Source organism: Xiphophorus hellerii, chromosome 1 (genome assembly GCF_003331165.1).
Source record: "Xiphophorus hellerii strain 12219 chromosome 1, Xiphophorus_hellerii-4.1, whole genome shotgun sequence".
NCBI lineage: Eukaryota > Metazoa > Chordata > Actinopteri > Cyprinodontiformes > Poeciliidae > Xiphophorus > Xiphophorus hellerii.
Window position 1 is genome coordinate 24,935,850 of NC_045672.1, and position 21,040 is coordinate 24,956,889.

The window sequence follows — 21,040 nt, forward strand, 5'->3', positions numbered from 1 at the left end:
ATTTATTTCAGTGAAAGTCAGGCACAATAAATGATGTAAAGATGCAGAACTGTGTTGCAGCAGGAAAAGCAGAACAAACGACACCATTTACCCCGGTGATATAAGATGTATCATATATGTCTGGATGCTTTACTCTCAATATTTTTGTGACAATTTGGATCAATTAAAGTTTCTTCTGTTTCCATCTATTTGAGACAAATATTATTTCACTCCATTCCTTGTTACAGCTGGAAAAAGAGGTCAAACATTTCTCTGATTTTTTAAATCTCCCTGTAGTGGCGATTGTTTGTCAAACCAAACATCCAATAAAAGTTTCATCAGCCACTATAAGGCACTGGGGTCAAGATTCTTTACGCAGGCAAAAGAAGTTTAATGTCCAAACTTGTTGATTATCTTGGTTGCTTTTATTTTTCCTTTTCAGCAAAAATTTACAACGTTCAAACTTTTCTTTGTTCTCCTGTCTACTTCTGTGGCTCTGGTAAAAACCATAGGCCCCAAACCCAAATGCCTGCTGGTCCTTTACCAGGCCCCTACGCTTATAGAAAGTGGATTGATCCACCTTACTTCCTGTCTTAGAAAATAAGAACAAATAATAAAACAAAAGATAAATAGAATCAACAATTATTCACCTGCAAATAAACTCTGCAAATAATACAAAAACTAGAAATTTAAGAATAAACTAACAAAATTCAAATGGGTAAAGAAATAAAGAATAAATAGCTCCAACACTCCCATCCTGGCTTTTTCAGCAGGAAGCGGAACCGCAAACATGACCCACTTTAACCTGGAAGTCCCATGCGTGACAGTTTTTGATGCTCCCGCATGGGAAAAACTTTCCCTTAAACACGACCGTCATAATTCATAACAAACCTGTCTTCAGTAGTTTGCACAACCAACATAAAACTGATTTTATGTGCGTTACACTTTTCTAGATTCATATGTGATGGATTTATAGAATGGGAAAATCATCATCATCATCATCATTTGGGTTATTTTTGCTCTCGCCAAAAAAAACTGGAAACTGGAAACTGGTTTCGGTCCTGGATCTGGATCTTTTTGTTCCAGGAGACAGATCAGACAGATTAGCCTTCACTCTTCTCCCTTCAACATGAACAGCCATGTGCAGAAACAAATCTGACCTGATCAGAAATGCTGATTCCAGGGTTCTTGTTAGATACCGATCGCGCCCGGTGTGGATTTTTTCACAACAGTTTCCAGTGTACATCAACTTTTCACTTGTTGAGTCCACAACAAATAAAATAGAAAGAAAAAAAAGAAACCTAAACTGTGCCACACAATAGATTCAGTGGATTTAAAAACTGTTTTTGTTTTTTTTTTTTTACAGGTAAAGATGATATCATACACGTCTTTTCATATTTTCATTGTATTGAGTCAAGCAAGCATCCTGATGAATTATGTGAAATACAATTTATGATCGCTTTACACCATGTGACACTGATTAAGCCTGAAGTTTTAAAAAATTCCGTTTCTTTCTAAATCACACACATTGTTTTGAGATAGCAAAACTGAAAATAAAAGCCCAATGCTGTTTTTTTTTTTTTTTTTAAGTGAAAATAAATCTAACTAAAATAAATGATTGTTATCTATTTCCTCTTAAAAGACTGTTTCCTTCCAGTAAGTCTTAAATTTGGGGAAATTTATGAAACTGACATGAACTGACATCGGCTAATGCTTTGGCTGATCACAGCACTCAGCCAGGTGATAAATTACAAACAATTCAAACATCATTACCAAATCACCTCTGTGTCATTTTCTTGTCATATTCCCCTGACATATAAAAGATGATCTTTGACCTTCTAAAGAAACACGCAAGTTTTGATTCACCTCCCTCTATGTACAGATTGCACAAATATGATGTCAAAAGTCTCAGAAACACTTCCCACTCTTACCCCTAAACGCCCCCTTGCCCCCTGCCCGCTGTGAGGCGATGTAAACTCCCCCCCCCCCCCCTCCTATTAACATACTGACTTGGGAAATACTCCTAAATCGTTCGGTAAGTATCATTAACGTTCAGCCTGCTGGTAAATGACTGCATGTAGTCGCATGTAGGCTGACATGTAGGTTCGGCGACAGTCGCGTCAGCTCTGATAGAAAAAGACAACTTATTTTTATTTGCGCTTTTAATTTTACAGACGCGAGCTGTTTAAAATAGGTCGCTTCTGATATTTCGCCGCGCTGTTTAATCTGCCTCTGCAACTGAGTGATAAAATATCGAATACCCGACGTCACTTCCTTCCTGACCACTGACGCCCCTCTCGTGAGTGGGAGCGTTCCTTTCACGCGCCTGTCTGTAAGTGTCTGCGCGCGCGTGCGCGCGTGTGGCTGGTGGGACACGTTAACCGGTGGTCTCGAGCTGCATTTTGGGTGTCTGAACATTGTGAAAGTAACGTCTACCCACTGGGAAAGTACACCCAACTCGGAGTTTCCACGCAGGAGGGTGTTAGCGTGAACTGTGAACGCAGATTAGATCATGACACGTTTGGTGTGGCGCGTTTTTATTATTGTTATTATTATTTTATTTTACTTTTACCACCATTTTCTTCCCAGTGGAGCATCGATGATACCGCTGCCAAATATATATATATATTTATATATATGGCGTCTCAAAGTTCAAAATACATTTTCTTGTGAGAAATTAAACTTTTGTTTCACTATTAGTGCAGAGTGTCTCCATCTTGTGGTGTTAATGCAGTTTACACAATCTTGATGCAGGAGTCTTTAATTAATTTTAGTAGGCAAGGCTCCTTATTTTCAAGATAAGATTTTGGGTTTGATGTGAAAGTAAAATCCGATAGGATGGTAAAGCAGAAGTTGTGGAGGCCCGGACTACGGTACTGAGTAAAACTGCGTTATATTCTGATAGTTTTCTATCAAAACCAGAATTTGCATCTCTAGCAGCCTGAGCTACAGTCAGTCATCTATTAGATCAGACCACATGTGCCCGTGACCTTAAGACTGTTCCTTCCTTGAACCAGTTTATATATATATATATATATATATATATATATATATATATAGAGCTGCAGTTTTGGACATGTTCAGACTTAGTTGTCTAGAAATCACTACCTCAAGTCCTTACACCTGTCAACTTCCCAAACCCTAACCCAGCGTAAAAAATACTGTTTTACTGCACATTCAGGTTACAACAGGAAACAGATTGGTGCCTCACCTGCAGCTTTGTGGTAAAGAAAGATCAAATCTCTCCTTTTTGGTTCTGTTTTTAACCTCACTAATACTCAGATGAATTCGATCTAGATCTTGAATACCAAACTGCTGGCTCCATTGGGTTCCACTAAAGTGTGGATAAGCTAATAGTCTTAGTATTTAGGAGCTCTGTTATGGGAGGAGTTTGGAATACAGGTTTTTTTTTTTTTTTGCTCTTGCTGGAAAGTGTTACAGGGATGGACAGCCGAGGTTTCCTCCTCCTACGTAACCCTCAGATACACAGAAGCAGCGAAGGAAAGCTTCACTTGATTACTGAAAAACTTGAAAAGTTATTAAGCAAAACGTTCTGATGATTTCAAAAAACATAGAACTATCAATCAGGGTTTTGAATTCTCCCTAAACTCATTCAAATATTGAATAAAAATAATTTCATTTAGCTGAGGAAATTTGTTTCTTTCTTCATCTGTGACCAATCAATTGGGGCGTCAACAATTGACTAAGCACAGCGTGTGTTTGTATGATTCCAGTGATTTATCATGTGCAAGATTAGAAAAGGACGTTTCAGTTCAATGTCCGACAATAAAGACAAAAAGTTGAACAGATATATTTTTAATTCTTATATATAATAAATTTCTATGTACATTTTATTCTTCTTTTGTTACGATACAAAATGAAAGAGAAAGCTTTGATTGCAAACAGTGTTTCATACTTAAAGGGAGAGACAAAATGAAAAAGTGCTCATAAAACTAGAGTGTTAGTTCCCTGTTGTAGATATTCTTTTAGTAGATGCGTCAGGGGTTTGCCGTTGTTTGGCAAGGGGATTGGTCATTCTGTTGGCCAGGATTCCCCTCGAAGTCACTTTAAACTCATGTGAAATGAGAAGAAACTGATGGTAATCACAAACAAACAGAGAATTGGCAACATAAACAGCTCTGACATAAGAAAGAGCGATCCACCACATAATGCGAGGCGCCGGCTTCTCTCACCGACTTCTTACGACGCTGCAACAGCAAACTGGTTTGGCAGTTGGATAGTTGTGCTCACATTTCTGCTGGTGTCACTGTGCTTAAATCAAAGTGTTGGAAATGTCCAGGTCGTCTCACCTGATGGGAATAACGACGCAGTGCATGTAAAACGTCCACACACTCCTGGTGAAACGGAAGTTTCTCGTGACGTGAAAATGTGACAATTTGATCAATTATTTCAGAACTTTTTCCACCTTAATGTTTGTTGGTTTTTTTTTTTACAATTTCCTGTTTGGGGAATGTTGTGTTTTTCATTGTAATTTGCATTTTGTGAGAGTTTGTTTGGTTTCATCCAATCATAAGTCATTAGTTCCACAGGATTTTTGGAGATTTAATTCAAGTTGTTGCTAGAACGCATGAAACTCTTATGTTAAAAAAAATAAAAATAATCCAGTTTGAGTGTTATATATTTTCTCTAACTACTGATTTATTTATGTTATAGTTATTTTCTGGTACTTGTCTTCTGAAAAAGTACTTCTGTACAGTGACATTGTTAAGATCTTTTGTTATTCTCTCCTTAAGCTTCTGCTTTAGCTAAATAATGCAAATGTGAGGAAAATCCTTCTGGCACAGCTGGAATTGATTTGACGTTCATGAAATTCTCTATAATTCATGTCAGATATGAACTCAAGAAGACTGAATCAAGGGCATTTATTTAATGTTGCGGAAACTTATGCAACCAGGTAAGCGCTGCATTTATCTTTTGTACATTTCACCTTCTGACAGAATTACTTGTTTTCCAGTTGAATAATAGAGAAAATATGTTTACATTAAAGGTGGGAAAGGTTCTAAAAATGGTTTATTTAGAACCTTTTGCAGTTGCAGGGGTGTGTAGACTTTTGACATCTATTGCACGTTTGACAGAAAATGGCTGAGAGAGCAGAAAGTAGCCTCTGATTCACAAAGGGTGATGTCTGATTGTCTGTCAGGAGGCTTAGAGGAGACAAACTGTGAGAACATCATCAACGCAACATGACCACATAAATAACATCACAAAATCTTCCAGTGTACGGATTCATCCTTTAGAACAAGAGGGAACCTCCTCCCCTCCAGTTTAGCTAATACTTCAAACAAAATTAATTCATAAAATTTCTTTAAAGCAGTTCAGACATGCACGACGCAGCCTTGGTCAAACTGGCAGCCGGTTGTTGGGTCCACAGATCTCGGTTAGTGTTGGCAAGTCGGAGCTCAGGCAAGCTGCTGGCGAAGAAGCCCCAGAAACGGTGGAGGTTTGGACACAAACAGACGTAAGTCCAGAGTTTTGGGTTCTGGGTCTGGGGGATTGAGATCCAGTTCCAGCCAAGGTAAAGGTCTCGCTGAACAGACGATGTCCGAGGTTTTACCCCAGAATATCTGTGTGGCAGCTTCGAAGACGTCACCACATCAAACAGCACAAACGTTTCACAAACTGTACATGTCCGTAAAAAAAAGGGCGCGGGGTTCAGGTGGAGCACCTGTGCTTGTGAGCGAGAAGAATCCTTCCTTTGTGCTATCGCAGCCCGTATTCCTTTCTGTGGACATCGGGAAGCTGAGGGGCCACAGAGGGGCCACAGAGGGGCCTGGGTGGTATCTACATTCTGGACGTAAAGCTGCAGTAAGTAACTTTAATTAAAAAATAAATCTGTTTTTTATACATTTACTAAAACTGTCACCATGTTGTGATAGGTTAGTATGAGACCTCTACCTCCTCATAGTGTTACTATTGCTGTCTAAAGAAATGCCAAAAACAACCAATCAGAGCTAGGAGGAGGGTCTTAGTGCTGTCAATCAAGCATGGCCATGTGCTGCTCAAACAAACTTACTGTTAAAGGAAAACTGTTTATCCATTATCTTTGGTGGTCATGCTAACTAGCCTTAGCATTCTGTAAAAGACCTTTAAGAGTTTAAACGTTATTTAAAACTGTACTGAATTGTGTAACTTTTTTCATTATTACATATTTTATTAAATTTTCATTAATGCTTTGCAGATGTTTTTATTTTTTTTCAATGTGATTGTATTTAATAAATTAATGATCGACTGGTGAGGCATTGTATTCTTGGATTATATTTTCTCTATAATATTTAGGTGGTGACTTTATACAATCCCACAGGGTTTTTGCCTCTTCCTGAGCCGATTACAGTTTTCTGGTTATGATCTTTAAAAAGCCTGACCTGCTGATTCTACTGTTGGTCTGAAATGTTGATAAATGTAGCAAGAAATCCAGTGAGTTGGTAACAGTAGAGTCACTATTCGTATCTGCAAAAGTGCAGACATGAGCTGGTGGGTCTGTCAGTCAAGTCTCAGCGGTTCGTTTTCAGACATTTGTCGAGGTAGATGAGATATATAAAATAAAGGAAACCTGGGCCGATTTGTTGGTGCATTTAATTTTTTCATCTGTATATTGATTTTGCTAATTAAACTAAATACTCATGACCGGTTCTGCTACCTGGAAGAAGATGTAGCATAATGGAGAGTAAGGGGGACAGTGTGAGAAGTAGGTACATGAGCATGATTGGCAGCGATAAGACCCTCCTCCTGCCTGTGATTGGTTGTTTCTGACCAAACTGTGTATTTCTGCAGGGAAGGGGTAGAGGAAGTTGAATATTTCATATTTTGTCTCTCATACTATACTGTCATGACAGTTTTAAGAAATAATAAAAAGAAAAAACATTTTTTTTAATAAAAGTTACATACAGAAGCTTTAAGGGCGCTCAAACGATTGAGGAGAAAAAAGAAAAACACGCAAGGGAAGATTGTTTTGTGCTCACTGTGTTTTTGTTTTGTTTTTGAAGGCACTGTCCTGTCACATGATGTCCACAAAAAACTCACAGGGGTTGCCCATGGCGTGCTGGAACGACTGGCGGCTGGCGGTGAGCTCCGGGGGAACGGACGCCAGCTCTCTCCCCGGCGGCGCTCCGGGGGGCGTGCTGCTGCTCACCGAGGGTTTGGGGGCGAGGCGAGCTAGACAGTAAGGGGGAGGCAAGCCAGGAGGTCCGTAGGAGGAGGCGTGGCTCCGCTCGCTCTGCGCACAGGAGCCCGGCCCCGCCTGCGTGAAGGGGGTGTGGCTGTAGCCGAAGGAGGGGTGGTTGCTCTGGGACAGCGAGTGGCTCCTGTGCGAGTGGCTGTGACTCAGGCTCGACCTGGCGTGGCTGTGGTGGCTCATCTGGCTGGCGGAGCGGTCGCCCCGCCTCGCTCCGCGGACGCCCGACTCCGACTCGCAGCACGTCGTCCTCTGAGCCTTCTCCTGCGGGGAGCGTCTGTCTTTGCCTGCGCTGGGGTTCGATCCGCTGCTTCGACTTCCTGTTGACAAAAACAAAGAAGAAGAAGAAAAAAAGATGTTTCAAGCGGGCCTTTTGCAGCATTTGCAGAAAACAGCCCAAAACACACTGAGTGGCAGCTGCAACAGATCAGATGGAGCTGACTCAGAACCAGAAACTGATTGCAGGAAAATAGTAAAAGGTCACACTTTAAACAACAGCTTAGAGGAGACTTTGTCAGCTGAAACTCTAAACCGGATAATATACATTAAAGCTTATTGTTTAAGATGTGACATTTTATAAGGCTATCTAGGAAAGAGTCACCAGTCAAGAGCAAACATGATTAAGTCAAAGGTTTGAGCTTAAAGATCCACCACAACTACAATCATCCTGCAGCTGCTGTTTCTAAAGACACAAACATTCACAGTGAAAGCAGCGCTTGGAAAAACATTCATACCACTTGAATTTTTAATTTTTTTTAACAAATTGTTACATTGCAACCAGAAAATTAAATCTATTTTACGTCAAGAAATTAAATAGTTTTGGAATTTTCTTCCAAACAAAGAGCCATTTTGAACTTCAGTGCATCTAAATAAAACTTGTTTTGGGCGACAAATGTTACATGAGCTTTAATTTTGATAGATCACAATAAAAAATGTGTTTTCGCTTTCAAAAAACCATCATCAGACGAAAAATTTTTGCAATAAAGTGGATTTATAGATTGTCTTTTACTATATTTGTAGAAAATGCTATAAAAAATCCTTTATTTCCTCTAAAATATATATATTTTATATATATATAAGACATATATATATATGTCTTTACACTGTGATCGGTTGAAATCAAAGTCGAATGTTTTCTTTGGGCTCACAGCCTTGGACTACAAAGCTGATTCTGAAAGAACAAACAGTTTTTTTTAAAAAAGACAAAAAAAAAATATCACCGGTTGTTTTGGAGTCATCTTTTGTGTATATTTAGTGAAATCATCCCATCAAAAATCATAATCATATCTTTATTCAAACACATTAGTATTACTTTTTTACTACAAATGATTTAAGAGCCATTTGAGGCACATGGAATGGAAAATTAATGTTTTGGACAACAAGTAAATTCTATATGCACATCTCCATCCCCACAGTTGTGGCAGCATAATGCTGTGGGGGCGGAGAAGGATGGGGATCAGATTATATGGGTAGATGGATGCAGGGTAAAAACATGTTACAGGGTGAAAAAAACATGAAACAACCCTAAACACACACCCAAAGCTACAAAAGAATGATGTAATCTAAGTATTTTTATGTGTTTGAATGGCCTAGTCAAAGTCTGTACCCCACAATTCAATTAAAAATCTGCAGCAAGTTTCAAGAAAAAGAAGTAGTCTCCATGAAGCTGGTAGAGACATTCAGATGTAAATACATCTAAAAACCTGAAACCAGTCATCCACCACAATGCTCTACTATGTTGATTTATAAGATAAAATCTCAATAAATACGATAATATTTGTGGTTGTAATGCACCATGAAAAGGGTCAAGTGGCTTGAATATGTCTGCAAGGCACTGCACAAACAAACGTGACACACCAGCATCAGAAAAAGCACAACTCGTTTCAGTAACTTACTAAGTAGATCATCAAATCTACCTCAAAAAGGCGGTTTTAGCGCAGCTGTGCTGCTTACACTGATGGAGGTGTACCACACGTTGCAAAAACAACATTTCAACTCCTGCAATGAGCCCAACAGCACTGGGTAAAGTGGTGCATGATTGTCCCCAAGCAGCACAAGCCTCAAGATTGATCATCCTGCATCATGCACCTCCCAGCGCACAGAACAAACGCATGCCCAAAGGTGCAGAGAGGGAGAAATCGACTGTCAGGAGAGTCACACAAAGGATACACAGGAACAGAAAAAAAATCACGGAGCTGGCAAAGAATGGAGGGAGAAGAGAAGAAAGAGAAAACCTTAAAGCTGCGGTATGATAGGTGGAGAATGCTGAGTGTGGGAGAAAAAGATGAGAGGACAGAGGGAGAGCGAGACTGGATGGTGAGTGAGAAGAGCAGCAGAGGAGGAAGATGAGGAGGAGGAGGAGGAGGAGGAGAGGGGGTTAGCAGGCTTACCGGTTCCCCCAGTGTCCTGGGACTACCTCCTCCTTCAGTCTACCGTAGCCCAGCAGAAACAGAGGGAACAACAGGATTACACACACCTCACCGGCCAGACGTCCCCATCCTAAACCTGCTCCACTGCCTTTCAACTAACTCCGCTTCCTGCTGCTTTCCTGTCCCTGTCCAGGTGAATAAATCATGGCTTATAATCCAACAAAAACAAACACATGCATATGACTAAACAAATTATGTTCTAGCATAAATACAATGCAAAAAAAACACAAAATATTACCAAGTATTTTTGGCCTGGTTTCTAGGGCAAATAAGACAAAATTAACACTTTTTAGCAAGTCATAGGAGCTTATTTTAAGTCAATAATTCCTTAATATTGATGAAAAAGTATTAGCTCCACTAGCAGATTATTTCACTTATAACAAGGGAATAATGGCTTGGTAGTGAAGTGAAATAATCTGCCACGTTCCCCATCAATATTACGGTATTTCTGATTTAAAAACAAGCTCCTATATCTCGCTTAAAAGTAAATTGTGAGTTAAATTTGCCTTATTTCAAATGTACCAAATATTTGCTCTAGAAACTAGACCAAAATTATCTGGTAGGTTTTTGTGTTTTTGCAGCGCAGCAGCTACCCCTCCTTTCTCTTAAGTCTGTTTTCTCCGTTCTTGCAAAGACTGGTGAAAAGAATGGCTGAAAGCAAGATATGGCCATGCTTAGATGAATCACTCACAGTGATGAAAAACAAACCGATAGCTTAGCTGAATAGATCAGTTTAATATTCCCACTCCAACCCTCTTTCCCCCAAAACCTTCAGGCTCTCTGCGCTCTTTCAATGCAAAAAAATAAAAAATAAAAATCATGCATCACCAAGATCATCTGAGAACTCATAGAGAAACAGATGGGATTTGCTTGTGATTCCGGATCACACGGCTGATCAGATGTCTTATTGCGTTTTGTACACACCCAGTACTGCAGAGCTGTCTGCTGCGTGACTCAACGCGCTCATGACTGACCTTGACGACAACAGGACGCGTTTTAGAAAACACAGACTGAACGATGGAGAAGGCAATCCAAAAGCAAAGGGCCAGAACGGCTAGCGTTAAGCATGAGTCACACGCTTGCTAACACGGACGTCGTGTGACAGACAGTTTGAGTCAGATTACATTAATTAATGATTTGGTGATGGAAAACCGAGGGGGCCCGTCTTGCGCCATCGTCGCTGCTCACCCTCACTGTGCTGGCTGCCGGCGCTCCCGCTGTGGAAACTGTGGCACGGGTCGGAGTATCCCGGCGGGAAGCAGGGGGGCGCCGACGGAAACGGAGGGTAGGGGAACGGCTGCCCGCCAAGAGGCCAGGGGTTGGTGGTGGGAGGTAGCGGCGCCAACGTGTCCTGCTCAGAGCCTCCGCCACTGGATCCCTCATTCAGATTGAGTGACGCCATGTCTTAAAGCGGGAGAGAAGGATCAAATAAGCATAAAGAAGTAACAGAGGGGCTCAATTATAAAGGAATAAGCATCTATACTTTGGCAGAGGTCCCCAAATGTGTAGTAGCACTGTTCGGAGAAGGTGATTTTGTTGACGGTGTGTCTCAGGTAGCCATGTTTCAGCAGACTGCTCGCGTACTTCCTTGCATCTCGCCGGTCCTTGAAGCCCTCCACTCTGGAGTAAAGCCAGTCCACCACATCAGCACCTAAACGCAGCAACACACATACAGAAACACGCAGACATGGTGGCTCCAGCTGCGACACACGCTGGAAATGCTGCTGACACAACAAAGTGACCCCAGAGACTACAATGTGCAAGCACTAGTAATTTTGATACCATCACAGCTCACAACATTGTGTGTAGTGAGTATCTTTTGTAGTTTCTGTTCAGTTCTGTGCGACTTACAGTAAATTGGCTTTAAAACCACAGAATGCATGTGCTTGTAACGTTTTGCTCTGCTCTTCTCACCTATGACGGCATTGGCGATGGTGATCTTCAGCCACATCCTGTCGCGTATCTCCAGGCCAGAGTCAGGCAGCTGCATCACCTTCACAATGGTTGCCATGTCTGTTTTACCAACAGACAGGGGCAGGTCATCAAATTCTGAGATAGAGAAAGAATGGGGGAAAATATATATATATGTTTACCAGAATCTGAATTATTACTCAACGTGTTTTCATAAAGAAGACTCTGGCTGTCTTTACCGTAATGTGGAAAAGGTCCCGTCAGCGCTGTGGTGTGAGAAATCCAGGCTGCAGGGTCGATGGGTCTCACTGGCTCCGCTGAGTATATTAAACAAAAATGCTCAGGTAACTAACTCAACATTTTACCTTGCAAAAATATTTACACCCTTGTTTAATTTTATCTTATTGCAACCACAAATTTAAGTGCCTTTTCTTGGGATTTTATGTGGATAGACCAACATAAAGCAGGGTAATTGTGATGTAAAGGAAAAATTTGTGGTCACCTAATTAGTACATTCATCTGTTAAGATCATCAGAGTTTAATCTGACAACAAACAAGAGGATGATTACGTAAGAGAGGCAATCAGAAAGTCACCGTTTTAAAGAAGCCAGAGGAAGTTCTGGATGAAGCCACATGCCATGTTAAGACACAGTAAACGACAATTAATTGAGAAGAAAACAGAAATTTCATGCAATCTTTCAGAAAGCTAATGCTGCATGTCATTCTGAGCAGACTCTTCTGAAAAGTGGAAGTTGCAGAGTCATGCTGCGGCTACGCTTTTCTTTTAATAGAGAAGTCCAAACATCTGGTACGTGTAATTGCAGCATCGGTGGTTGAGTGCGGACTTAAGGGTTTGCATACAAACGCACAGAAAACTTTTCTGTTACGCATTACCTTGTGTTATTGCTAAACACATTGAATTACTCTGAAGTTTGTGGTAGTGATGTGACCAAGTTCAAGGGGTGTGAACACTTTTTGCGAGAGTCATCTTGCGTGACCGAGGAAGATCTTACCACGAGGGATGGTGAAGTAACTCCGCGGAGACGGATCCCAACATTTGGCAACAGTGAGACTAATAGGGCTAAAAGGGAAGAATTTAAAAATAAGTAAAGGGTAAAAACACAAACATCTGCAAATATAAGGTATAAACTGAAAAGAGTGGAGAGGCACATTAAAAAATAAAAGACAAAGTCTGAAAATTTTATTAATTAAAATTGTTGTTCCTCTTTACGTACAGATAATCAGATTTATTAAATAGTATTTAATTACATTTAAATAATAATAAGCTGAAAAATAGTTTAGTACAAATCGGTGATGCCGCTGTATATGAATATTATACATTAGCAGGTTTGGGTGTAACTATGGAAACCCCGATGGGTCATAAACTAACATCTGCCTTCATATTTATTCAAATCTGTGTGAAAATGTGCCAAAAAAATTAAAATAAGGGAATCTTTTACTGCTGCAGCATAATTTCACACTGAAATATTTAGAAAAAAATCCACCATTTAATTTTAGTGCATTTGTGGGAAAAGTCAGCTGTAACATTAGAAAAACTCAGAGCAATTCCTATAAACTAACCATAACTGAAGCTTTTTAAAATATTTATATTTAACTTTTTTTGTTCAACAATGATCCTTTAATCAGTATTTATAAGATCTGACACAGATGTAGTTCTGTCGTCTAATTTTAAAAATAGGAAAGACAAGATTATTTTAAACCACTTCAGTAAAAAATGAAGTTGTTTTTTTTTTAGCAAATCTTAATGAGGGTGACAGTAAATATGGATTGCATGTATGTAGCCTAAAGATGTAAGGGAAATATGTGACAATTTGACAGCCGGCATGCCTCAACAATCTTTAAAAAAATTCTTTTGTAGTAATATAAATCCAACTTTTTGATATAACTGAAGCATTTAATATTTTTTACAAAGCACAAACAGAAAGTTTTGGACGAATCGATGCTGTTCTCCAACAGTAACTGAGTGAGTTCGATGCTCTTACCCAGTCTTAGAAACGATTTCTCTCAGGATCCTCACAGCGTCATCGTTGCTCATGTTCTCAAAATTCACATCATTTACCTGGTGCACATACAAAACATTAAGGTCAGGTTTCACTGTGCGGATTTTTAGGACCTAGAAGTCATTTTAAACGTTTTGGTGAGAGAGGAAGCTTGGATGTTTCTGTTTACAATGGTGTGTTTAGAGCTTTATGGCCTTCAGATTCATACAAATCCTAAACCGTACATAAAATGCAGCGATCACAGAAAATATAATCAGCCTTCACGTGCTTCAGACGATGCGTAACAACAAAACTCTTGACGTACAGAGATCACAAGACGGCAACCGCAGAAAGGAAAACTGCAACATAAAAGCCTTGCTACGGAAGTGAATAAGATGTGGTTATCGACATGCTTTAAAAACCACAGGCGTAGACACATTCATGACTTTTCGTCTCATCTGTGACGCATTAACTGTGGCAGCTAAAGAGTCACTGGTGTACGTGAAGAAGACAGATACTTATCATGATTTTTCAATTCATCACAAACAATTTGTAAAAGTGGAGGTGTACCTGCAGGAGCATGTCTCCTGGTTCTATTCTGCCGTCAGCAGCCACGGCTCCTCCCTTCATGATGGAGCCGATGTAAATGCCGCCATCTCCCCGGTCGTTACTCTGGCCTACAATACTGATGCCCAGGAAGTTGTATTTCTCTGTCAAAAAGCAAAGAAAAAAAAGTGTGAGGAGTAAGAAATAAAGAAAAAAACTAAAAGGCAACGTGCAAATCTCATTTACCCATGTTGAGTGTGACGGTGATGATGTTGAGGCTCATGGTGGAGTCTGTGATACTGCTGAAAGATGAAGACTAGAAAGGGAGAAAGAGGTAAATAAAAAGTGACACAGAGTCCATATCAATCAGCGCTCTCATCGCTTTCCGCTGCTCGGCGTCAGCGTTCATTTGTGCTCTGGCGGTGATGGGGCTTAGAAGTGCGTACCCGGTCTATCTTGGCCATTTTGTGTCTCCGTCTGCGCCGCTTGTGTCTGCGCATGAGCTGCGAAGAAGAACTTTGTTCTGTGGAGCTGCTGAGCCTGAAACACAAAGAGGGAAGATGGTGTTTCAGAAACAGAATGAGAGGGAAAATGAGATGTAGCCGATTAAAAGGCCAAGTTGATAAAAGCAAGCTGCCCTAAGCGCTTCAGTCCCTAAGCTGTTTTTCTTTTGGGAGCCAACTTCAATCGACGTTGATAATTAAATACGTGAGAGAGTCAAGGTTGAGTGGAGAAATGTAATGTTTTGTTTGCAGGCAACCACAGAAAAACAATAAACTTGGACTGTAACTGCTTGTAAAATAATTCATCAGTAGAGACAAACCGACTGAATATTTACATCTGTATTGGTCCTGATATTGAAATAAATCTTTGGGTATTAGTGAGAATGAGCTCGATCAATAAAGGCAAATCTATTCAGTATAATTCTATGCTTTGCTATTTATTTCACATTATATGTTGGTTGCAGTTTATTTTTTCATGTTTGACCAACGTGGTCAATCTATTGCTTTAGTCAATTTCACTTTCCTTATTATTTATTGTACAATGGCTGTTATTGACTGAACAAATTAAAGTTGTTTTTAAATGTTTGATCAAGCTAGTGAAGGTATTGTTATATTTAAATGTGCTTTACTGATGCAGAGTTAGAAAATAAAATTGTAAAACAGTACATTTATGTCTTTGATTTTAAAAAAAATATATATTTTAAGTCATTTCAGTGATGTTTTGCTGCATCAGGTCGGTATCGGCCGACACTAAATCTCAGATATTTGTATCGTATCGGCAGTAAAAAAAAAAATGGATCGATGCGTTTCTATCCATCACAAGGCAGCATAGAGAGAAACAAGACAAACAACCAAAAGTCAAAGCAAAAATATTTTATAACAATAATTATGTAATTAATCATATGTTATTCGATTAAACTTAGACAGTTGTAGAATTTTCAATCCATAAAGCTGTAAATTAAAGCCTATTCTCTTAAAGCATCTGATAAACAGATGTTTGTTTTAGGGATGCACAAATATGAAATCACCGGTACTGATATCCAGCATTAGTATTGCCTTTATCACCCATATGCAATATAAATGTATTTTTTAATGGTTTTATTGGCTCTAGTGGCCTTTATCTGATAGTGAACTGACAGGAAAGCAGGTAATGCTCACAGGTCACCAGGCTGGGAATCGAACCTGCGACGGCTGAATCGAGGACTAAAGCCTCCTTATGTGGGTTGTGCTTAACCCCGGCGCCACAACAGCACCCCACCTATATGCAATATTTACCAATATTTATTACATATATAATCTCCCCCCCACACGTTTCTTTCAGTGTTTGAGGGGCTTAGAAGCACATCTTATGATGTGAGGTGGCACGTTACCTGCTGGCATCCTCATCCTCCTCGCTGTCAACAAATGAGCTGGAATCCAGCTCGCTGCTCATTACCGAGGCGCTGTCGTAACCCATGGCCGAGTCCCTGGCGGTGCGCTCGGATTTAGAGTGACCGTTGATGCGAGGGACTGCAGAGAAAGAGAGCAGAAGACGCGCTGTGAGTCAGAATCTGAGGTCAGGTTGCTCATCGTAGGCTTGGATCAGAATGAGAGGGAAAAGCAGGAATCAGGGAGCAACAAAACCATACACAAGAGAGGTTTTTAAGAGCGGAAACTGGAAGTGCAGCTCCTAAAGTTTGGAGAAATTCTCGCCCCGATCTGTACGTACATTGCCTTTGAGGCGGCGCTTTCTCGGGGTAACAGCGGACTTGCCGGAAAGGTGTCAAGAGGCGAAAAAGGCGTGGCCGCCCGTGTTTTCGCCTCGAGCGAGTAAAACATTCCAGCCACGCCGGGGTTTCCATGGCTAGCTCCGCCCTGACGAAAGCTGAGCTACTGCACATGAACGGGTCAGAATTATCACCCAGGCATATTTCTTTCCCCACAATATAACAACAAAACAGAGCAAAAAAAAAGAAAGAAAGAAAAACAAGTGTGCAGGTTCACGGAGCCAGACTGAAAATGTGCGTCTTTGTGATGCCAGCCGCTCTCTAAGCCTCAGCCACCAGCTGGCTGCTCACAGTTCATCTACAACAGAGACATGAACAGTAAGGAGAATAAGCAGAAATCCTCGAAATCAAGTGAGCATTTTACCTCAAAGACAGTCAACTCCACTAAACTGTTAATATATGAATTACAGATATTGAATTACAGATATTGCATGATTCATAACACACTGATAGGAAGTAAAGAATTGTAACTAAATAATCATTACGATGTTATATTTTCACAAAAAAATCCCACTATATAACCAATCACAAAGAAACGCTAATGTTTCCAGTAAATGAATCCTGAATCGTTATTTAACGTCACCTCACCTCAGCTGGAAGTCCATCCCAAAGTGACAAAGTGAGAAAAGAGTGAAGAGAAAGTATTTCCTTCTCCTTTCCTCCCTCGCTCACTCACTCCTCATATGGCGCGCAGCTATACAGTAGACCCTCAAACTAATCTGCCTCCAACCAATCAGATGACAGGATTCCACCAAACAACAACAAAGAACATTGGTTTTGGGATTATAGGCGACCTGCAGCCCTTTTCTTCAGGTAAAAAACAACTTTATTTAAGCTTAAATAATTATACAACACTTATATCATTAAAAGAAATGCAAGACTCCTTTAAAACGAAAAGAGAGCGGTTTAATTTCAGAGGCTGATTTTCCTTTCTGCTCTCTGTTAATACTTTAATACTGGCAAAAGTGCTTTGGCTTAGCTGTATTTTCTTTGACCTCAATCCAGACAGCAGGGAACATCATTACAATTAATGCAAAAGCAGCACTCTCAATACGTTTTTCTCTTTTATTAGAAAAAATGCATTGAAATTAGTTTTTTTTTCCAGATTCCATGATGCCATTTGGATCACAAATTGGTTTCTTAACATTTTTCATCTAAAATGTTTCCAAACATTTACGTGCATCTGTGTTTATGTTCAATGTAAGATATTATAGTTCACTAGTTTGGGAAGGATGTGCAGATGAAGAAAGTAAGAATGAAGGAAGGAACGATGAAAATATGTAAGGAGGGATCCAAGGAACAATGAGGAACAAAAGTAAGGATATAAAAGGAGGAAGGAAGGAAATATTTAACAAAAAGAAGGAAAGGAGGTAGGACACAAGAAACAAAACAAGAAGAGAAACAGGTATGACGGAGGGAAGGAAGGAAAACAGGAAAAACAAAATGGAGGAGAGGGCACCACGTTTAGTGTTTACTAAAATTAATAAGCGCTATTTTTTTCCAGATTATCTTCTTTTTCTATACATTTTCAGACCTGAAAAATAACAAAATCCGCATCACACTTTTCCCCCTCGAGATCTGTAAAATATCCAACAGCATCTTTTTTTTTTTTTTTAATCATCAAATATGAGGAGATGAGTTTGGTGGAGCTACAAACAACTCATCACCGTGCAACAGCGAGCATTCTCACACTAAGGAGGAATCACCTAAAGCGTGTGGATAAGGTGTCAGGGAAATTCCTGCTGCTCATCATGATGCTGCCGGCAGCGAGGCAGCAAGGTGGGGCGCTGCCACTTCCTGCTTCATATGTCTTCACATCCAGCTCTCCACACTCAGACAAACCGAATTACATTTCACCAGGTCCTGCTTGCCAGATTGATGAGCTGCTGAGCTGCTTGTGAACCCTCAGGGGCCATCTTGGCTCCCTCTGGTGGTTTCATTTAATTAGCTCTAACAAACATACAGGCAATAAGGGGCAGCGAGACGGGAAGAGGGGCTGGGTTTCGCCGAAGAGTCGCGTAGGATGTGGTAACCCACCAGAAAATGGAGTGGAGGAAGCAGGAAGATGCCCAGTTTGTTCGTCTGGGTTACATCTCACCCGAAAACAAAGCCAAAACAGCAGATGTTCAGTTTGCTTGTAACAGCAGTGAGAAGGAATCTGTTGCCAAATCAAGATCCTAACAAAATCCAGCAGAGTATTAGAAGATAAATCTCTGGGAAAGCAGAGAGAGAGAGAGAGAGTCCTGCAGAGGAATTTACACTCAAACTTCAGGCTATTCTACTGGGACTTTATGGGGCAGACCAGCAGAAAATAGCACATACTGGTACAGCTGGGAAAAAATCTGAAAAACGTGGCATGTATTTATATCGATGTCACCTACTGAGTTTGTATTTGGTGCATCTGTAAGTTTTATTTTTACCCGTCTATAGATGGACATTTTTGCCCATCCCTCTATAAAAATAGCCAGATAAAAAGCAGAATAATTTAACATTTTAAAGTCTTGCAACAGATTTTCAATTGGACATTCTAACAGGTGAAGATGCTTTGAGCTAAACTATTTTATTGTACCTTTGGCTGTATGTATATTGTTGGGATGTTTTTTATTACTTACTTCAAGTATGTAAATGATATCTAGCTTCCCCTTTATTACAAAAATAACAAACATTTCACAAGAACTGTAGGACACTAGAACCAAAGACAATAGCTAGCATATTAGCAAAGGAGAGAGAAGAAGCATTGCTCAATTGTTGTGTATTTTTAGCTCCATCATTTTCCCATCAACTCTGATCAGTTTCACTTGGCCCTGCTGCAGAGAAGCATTCCCACAGCATAATGCTGCCATCGCCATGTTTCACTGCAGGCATGGTGTGTTTATAGTGAGGCACAAAAAGATACATTTTGGTCTCATCTGACCAGAGCATTTTATTCCACATATTTTCTGCGTTTTTCTCTTCCATGAGGACCAGATTTGGAGAATGCAGGAATAATAATTATCTTGTCAACTTAAATCTCAAACCTGAGCTTCTCCAGACTCCAGGCTCCTTCTCTGTCGGCTAACATAAGTGGCCAGCTCTTTCTGTGCCATTCTATTTTTGGATAAAAGAGTTGTTGTATAACTTGTTCCTGTTTTAAACGTCTCCACATCTTTAACCTATGATCCATCTGATGCCGTTTGTTCATTAATATTTTCTGACAAATCTCTGAGACTGTAAAAGAACAGATGGGTTATACAGAGAATAGAATACATACAGATTAACTCTATAAATTAGGAGGCTTCTGAATGCATTTGATTTTATTCAGGTGGAATTAAGAGTAAAGTTGACTGAAATGCAGTTTCTTCTACTCTGTTTTGGTCTATTATATAACACACTCAACTTTGTGGCTAGAAAGTAGCAAAATATGGAAACGTTAAAGAAGTGTGATCACTTTATACATGCAGTTGTATTAATAATATGGTTGAATGTGATTCCAGCATGTGAGAGCCCTTCCTACAACCCCAAACCAATGCTGATCTGTCATCCTAATTGCACCACATAAATTAATGAGTATTGGGTTAATGAGCCAGCGGCGCAGGAAGTAGGGAGCCTGGCTCGCTGTGAGGAGGACGGGGGAGACACACAGAGGGAGAGCGAAATCCAGTTCAGCTGTAAACAGCAACAGCAGAGTGCAAGCAGTGCAATCTGTGACTCATGTTTCACCTAAATCCTCTCTTTAGTCAAGTACATCATGTCAGAGTGGTTTGTATTTCAGAAACAACTCCTGCAGATTTCCCACCAATGTTTCATAAAAAGAAGTCTTATGACCAGATCTAACCATTGTTCAGACTGGAGTGTGACTGGCAGGAGGAAATCAGAATCCTGAGACGTGGAAAGCAGAGGATTATTGGGCAAGACAGTAAATTCCAGAAACTTTAACCCACAGTGAACTAATTCGCTTCTTATTTTCCTCCTACAGAGAATGTGAAGCGGTTATAGAACGAGTCGTACCACTAGAACCTTCTGCAAAGTTACGCTGTGTCTTGATCTTGGTCACATTATGACCACAATCACCGTTTTATGTGGCCGATACCCTGTACAGTTGGCTGCTGTAAAGTGGAAACCAGATAGTAAATGGTTCCCTTGTAAAATCTGAAATTGCTTTCATTTGTTTTGATTTGGTTTAATCAAATTTACTGAAACCAATTGTAGTGAAGCTTTTATTAACCTTTACTACTGATCACAGCCTTTCAGCAAAAAAGTCCTGGGTTCAAATCCCAGGCAGAGTCTTCCTGCATGTTCTCTCTGTGCATGTGTGGGTTCTCTCCAGGTACTCCTGCTTCCACTCAGTAATAAACATAATTTTACATTTTTATTTAAATACAGAAAAAGGATCAGTAAATAATTGCAGATACAGAACATAAGGAAGATCTTGCAAGATTTCCTTTCATGACTTGAAAATTATACTGACCATCATTTGCATTGACCATTTAAGAAAATCTGAGAAAATATTACTTGCATATCTGTGGAAAAAAAGCCCTAAAAGATGGAAAAGTGTACATCTCCATCAAAAAGCTATGTTTGCAGACCAGATTTGCTCAATTCCAGAACTGAGGTTAGACTCCGGATACCCCTGGTTTACAAATTACAGTAGGGAATACTGAAATGTAATGACACCAAAAAAATGACGAGATAATGAGACTTTTTTACCACGTCAATCTGCGTCTGTCTGATAATA

General features: G+C 40.0%; 1 protein-coding gene across 6 annotated transcripts in view; it reads right to left on the bottom strand.

Annotated features, from left to right (window-relative positions):
- Window positions 1-3,779: 3,779 nt before the first annotated feature.
- The window catches only part of dvl1a (dishevelled segment polarity protein 1a), a 33,249-nt gene continuing 15,988 nt past the window's right edge, over window positions 3,780-21,040 (bottom strand). Inside the window, exons 5-17 of one of the 6 annotated variants that reach the window (XR_004342379.1) lie at window positions 15,931-16,069; window positions 14,504-14,597; window positions 14,304-14,373; window positions 14,082-14,221; window positions 13,515-13,591; window positions 12,525-12,592; window positions 11,751-11,828; window positions 11,515-11,649; window positions 11,084-11,251; window positions 10,789-11,004; window positions 10,525-10,574; window positions 9,562-9,600; window positions 7,499-9,366 (exon numbers count right to left, since the gene is read on the bottom strand). Coding sequence is in view for 5 of the 6 variants with exons in the window: in XM_032587159.1 (XP_032443050.1) it covers window positions 6,995-7,491; window positions 10,789-11,004; window positions 11,084-11,251; window positions 11,515-11,649; window positions 11,751-11,828; window positions 12,525-12,592; window positions 13,515-13,591; window positions 14,082-14,221; window positions 14,304-14,373; window positions 14,504-14,597; window positions 15,931-16,069; window positions 16,269-16,440 (1,854 nt within the window). In the remaining variant the exon portion in view is untranslated. The other 5 variants (XM_032587159.1, XM_032587371.1, XM_032587437.1 and 2 more) reach the window with 5 other exon arrangements.